This window comes from Camelus bactrianus, chromosome 36 (genome assembly GCF_048773025.1).
Source record: "Camelus bactrianus isolate YW-2024 breed Bactrian camel chromosome 36, ASM4877302v1, whole genome shotgun sequence".
NCBI classification, from domain to species: domain Eukaryota; kingdom Metazoa; phylum Chordata; class Mammalia; order Artiodactyla; family Camelidae; genus Camelus; species Camelus bactrianus.
In genome coordinates, this window is record NC_133574.1 from 41,196 (window position 1) to 46,116 (window position 4,921).

Genomic DNA, 4,921 nt, shown 5'->3' on the forward strand with positions numbered 1-4,921 from the left:
TTAGCAAGGTCAGTCTCGGGGGCCAGGTGAAACTGAGGAGCTTGGCACCAACCCTGGGAGGAGCTGCCCCCTTTCTTCCTTCTCTCCTCCTGGGAAAGGCTGTGAAGATAGCAGTTAAGCAGCCTGGGCCCTTCTTCCTGCAGAGCGAGAAGCAGTTTTGGGCTTTGCCACTGAGAACCCACCAGGGCTTGCAAAGCCCTGGGCTCAAAGCCCCTCCTTCCGTCCTCTGCCTGGGTCTTGGTTTCCCTGCATGAAAACTGGCAGCTGGACTGGCCTTTCCCAGCTGATCACTCGGGCTTTCCCTGGGTGGTCCGGGGAGCCCCCGCTGGCTCAGCCTGAAGATGCCCCTTGAACAAAACCAGCGAGTGCCACCCTCCACCTGGCTGTGCACTCCGGGCTAGAACTGCACTTTGGCTCCAGGCTGGAATCCTAACAACAGGGCAAACATACAGTCTGAAGCCTGGACCGTTTACCCTCTTTCCGCCCACGGTTTGCGCAGGGCCTTGGGCGTACAAACAAAACAAACTTATTTTCAACACTAGCCGCGCGCACACGGAGCTGCCAATTATTAACTGCTGGTTCAGATGGCCCAGCCAGAGCCCTTCATAAGGCGCATGCAGCGCCCAGTGAGCATCAGCCACCGCTCCGACGCCGCCGTAGCCGCTCAGCCAGCATCAGCCACCAGCCAGCGAGCACCGGCTCCTGCCTGCCGCCTCCTGCCCACCGCCTCTGCCTGGCGATGCCTGAAGTCCCCACTGTCCGCTCCTGGCCGCTTCTGGTCTTGCTGTCTGTTCAGCTCGGCGCAGTCACTGGCGCTCCCCAGCCCTGGCACTGTGCACCCTGCACCGCCGAGAGGCTCGCACTCTGCCCGCCCGTGCCCACCTCGTGCCCGGAGCCCACCCGGCCCGCCGGCTGTGGCTGCTGCCCGCTGTGCGCCCTGCCGCTGGGCTCCTCCTGCGGCGTGGCCACTGCGCGCTGTGCCCGCGGGCTCAGCTGCCGTGCACTTCCAGGGGAGCCGCGGCCCCTGCAAGCCCTCACCCGCGGCCAGGGCTCCTGCATGCCAGCACCCAGCACCGAGGCCACAGGTACCACCATTTCCCCCCACTCCACCTGCGGCCTCTGCCCTGGGACAAATGGGGTGAGGGCGGGTAGGGACTCCACCAGACCCCACAGCCAGTGGGGAGCAAGCCAGAATTGAGCTTGCAGCCAGAACCAGAAGGGGAAAGAGTTTCAGGTCACCCAGATGAACCCCACTGTTTCGTGGTCCTGCAGGGGGTGCCCAGGAGAAAGGAGGACACACACAACTTGGTGGGAGAGCTGAAGAGGGCCCTCAGACTCGTCTGGGAGCCCAGACATGAGAGAGGAGGGAGGGGATGGAGCGCCCCGACAGCGTGGCCCTGTGTAGTGCATGAGTTCCTGGAAGGCCTGGAATGGGAACCCGTCCTGCTGGCCTCCTGGGAGGTGTCTGGAATGTCCTTTGTAATATAGGTCCTGTGCAGACAGTATGTGCTTCCCCGGTGTCTACAGAATATAATGTGGACATTTAGGCCAAAGGTTCACTTCCATTCATTGCTTGGAAAACAGTGTTTCATGTGTGCACTGCCTCCTCAGAACTTGACTGTCAGAACTTCCCTGAATTTGCAGTGATGTATTTGTAGTGGGAGGCAGAGGAAACCCCCCTCCTCTGCCCCTCTCCCTAGCCCCCTGTCTGAGTGGCTGCGTGGCCAGTGTGATTCTGTGATTCTTGGAGGAATCATCTGGTTCTGTGCCCTGTCAGAAATCTGCTGCAGGGCGTGACCCTTCCAAGCAGGGGACCTGGTTTTCAGGCTGGCTCACTGCCTCAGAGTCAGTGAGATAGTCACCTCCATGGTCCTCAAAGGAGATGGCTTCCCCCGGGACCCCTCAGAGAGCCAGCATTCTGTCCATACACCAAATCCAAACCCTGGTGCTATCTGCAAGGTGTCTGGTGACCCTCCCTCCTCTTCCCAGGGGTGCAAAGAAATTACATTGTGTGTGGGAAGGCAGAGCCCCTGGAATAGAAAGGGTAGAGATGCAATCTAGACCCCACTTCTAGATGAACCCTACCACGTGTTCATAGGGAGTTACTAAAATACCCATTTTATGGATGGAGAAGCTGAGGACTGGCTCAGGAATAGCACTGTATGTAGTCCATGGCTTTCTGAGGGCTATTCCCAGGCCTTGACAAATGTGCACATGGCTTCCCCCTTTGGCTACTTTAGAAGCAAAAACACAGGGCACTCGTGCCAGACCTGAAGCTGACTGTTGCCCCAGAATAGAACTGGTCTTGCTGTTGGAGTTTCCGCTTCCCGGAAACCATCAGCAGTCCCTTTAAAGAGGGTGTAGGCAAATCTCTGGGTCAGCATGACTGTCCTGTCCCAGCCTGCTGTTGTGGGAAGGGAAGCAACTTCATGGGGGACAGGTGCAGATGCTTTCGGAGGGCTCATGGGTTTCTGGCTTTCCACGTTCAGATGCAAAGAACCCTGCTGCCCCAGAGAACGTGCCGTCCGAGAGCACAGAGATGACCCAGGAGCAGCTCCTGAACAGTTTCCACCTGATGGTTGCATCCAGCGAAGACCTGCCGATCCTCTGGAATGCCATTAGTCATTATGAGAGCATGAGGGCCCTCGAGATCACAGACCTCAAAAAGTGGAAGGTGAGTCCCCGGAGCAGGTGAGGCTTCCAGCTGATACCTGTTGCGCCCTGCAGGTCCAGTCCTGAACCCTGGATAGAAACACGGTCCTTCCCAAAGCATAACAGACATTTTCCAGCTTCGCTTTGCTCAGTTTTCAACACAAAGGTTTCCAACAGGGGAGACCGCTGGATGGAAAGAAACTGCAGTTCGTGCTGTGCAGCTTTAGATCCGTCACTTGATGTCTCTGAGCTCATCTCTCAAATAACACTACCAGCCTAGACAGGGCGCAAAGAGCACTGAGCCATACTACTAACGCCCTCCTCCCCATCACATTTTGCCCCCACTTTTTAAACACTTGTTATGCATAACATACAGGTTCGCATTTTAGCTACTTTCTTGTATAAAGTTCAGTGGCCTTAAGTGCGTCTGCGTTATCCTGCAACTGTCACCGCCATCCACCTCAAGACCTTTTCCATCTTCCCAAACTGAAGTGCTGCCCCATTAGGCACGAACTCCCTGGTCGGCACCTTCACTGAGGTCTGGTTTTAATTCTACCGCTTGAGGGCGACAAAGAATCAATGTGATGGGGCTGATTTGTGGGAGAAAAATCCTTCTACAAACGCACGTACCCAGAAAAGGGAAGCACGGAGCCATTTTCCAGGCACTTCAGACTTTCCTCCTGAAATGATGGAAACAGAGAAGACTTGTCTCAGCTTGTCCAGATGAATGCCTTAATCCTCAATTAATTTGGTTTCTTTCAGGAGCCCTGCCAGCGAGAACTCTACAAAGTGCTGGACAGATTAGCCAGGGAGCAGCAGAAGGCAGGAGACAAGCTTTACAAATTTTATCTGCCCAACTGCAACAAGAATGGCTTCTATCACAGCAAACAGGTAGGTGTCCTCCCCCAGGTGCAGCCTCACGGGGACAGCGGCTGGCTGCCCACAGCCCTGCAAAGCCCTTTTTTCCACAAACAGCTCTACTCGGGAAAGCAGGTAGCCATCTGGACATCTCTTATTAGTTTCTCCCCGCAAAGGGAAATGAGCTTTGTCATTAAATACAATTGCATTTTTTTTTAAGCTTGCCAGGTAATAAGTGAGATCCAACCAACCAAGACCTAAGTTAGAGGCACCTTTTAGGGCTCCGGGAAGCACAGGTTCGGCTGAGGACTAGGAGGTGCTTTATAGCAGACGGGAACTGTCAGGGAACAGCAGTCGGCCATCCGGGCTCAGCAGCCTTGCTGTGAGGCCGTGAAGCAGCCAGTTGTGCCCACGCTGTTCCGGTTAGCGCAGGCGTGATGTCCTCGCTGCACTGGACTCCGGGCCTTAACCTCCGCTTTACAGGAGGACCGGGAGGGTGCTGGCCTTGCCCTTGGGCGTGGTCACCGCTGGCTTTGGCGCCCGGCTCTCAGCTCCACACCCTCCCTGTGGGCCTGAGCAGCACAGAGCGCCACCTCCCCCCTAGCTTCACGGGGGCCGCTTTTGACCTTGCTTCTTCCCTTTGCAGTGCGAGACGTCCCTGGAGGGAGAGCCTGGGCTCTGCTGGTGCGTCTACCCTTGGAGTGGGAAGAAAATCCTGGGGTCTGTGGCCGTCAGAGGGGACCCCAGGTGCCATCAGTATTTTAACTTACAGAACTGAAAGCAGAGGCCAATGACCTTCCCTCCACGTGAAATATTTACGTACACAGTGTATTTATACTCCGGCACACGCACACACCTTTATATATATATGTATATGTATGTATATATGAGAACTACCTTTTATACTCCACGTGTTATTTGATATATAAAGCTGTAGTTTATTTATTCACAAATTTATTTTTTTTTCTACACAGTAACTTGTGTTATATTAACTTATATGTCACGAAACACTTTTCCCATCCTGTTGTCTACGAATACTTGTATTTTAGCTCTTCAAAGATTCATGCTGCTGTGAAAATACATTCATGAGCATCTGAAAATACTGCCTGGACATGCAAAAGCAAAGGTGTAGCAGTGACTTTTTTCACGTGGTTTAATGGAGGGAGGTTAAGCTGTGCTTCCAAATGGTTTACTCTGTTTATTCCACGGACCCATGCTTCAAGTCCACGTGCGGGGAACGTGAAGTGTTGATTCTGTCATCAAAGCGGCAGGTGGAGATGTTGCAACGTGTTGAAATAGGCATGTACACGTTGTCAAACACGCGTACACAGTGTGAACACACGAGTAAACATCCCACACTGGAGCGTTGCTGCTGCAGAGGACACTCATCCACACACCATCTTCCTCTCGG

General features: G+C 54.3%; 1 protein-coding gene across 1 annotated transcript; it reads left to right on the plus strand.

Annotated features, from left to right (window-relative positions):
* Positions 1 to 612: 612 nt before the first annotated feature.
* Positions 613 to 4,635, plus strand: IGFBP1 (insulin like growth factor binding protein 1). The gene is made up of 4 exons (XM_010950201.3): positions 613 to 1,085; positions 2,490 to 2,674; positions 3,415 to 3,543; positions 4,157 to 4,635. The coding sequence occupies exons 1-4, from the start codon at positions 740 to 742 to the stop codon at positions 4,286 to 4,288; spliced, it is 792 nt and encodes a 263-aa protein (XP_010948503.3). The 5' UTR covers positions 613 to 739; the 3' UTR covers positions 4,289 to 4,635.
* The last annotated feature ends 286 nt before the right edge of the window (positions 4,636 to 4,921 follow it).

Bases quoted from the DNA above. Each gene is read 5' to 3' on its own strand.
- IGFBP1 (XM_010950201.3), top strand. From the start codon at position 740: ATGCCTGAAGTCCCCACTGTCCGCTCCTGGCCGCTTCTGGTCTTGCTG. The intron at 2,675-3,414 runs GTGAGTCCCCGG...GGTTTCTTTCAG, and splicing joins CAGACCTCAAAAAGTGGAAG to GAGCCCTGCCAGCGAGAACT. The intron at 3,544-4,156 runs GTAGGTGTCCTC...TTCCCTTTGCAG, and splicing joins GCTTCTATCACAGCAAACAG to TGCGAGACGTCCCTGGAGGG.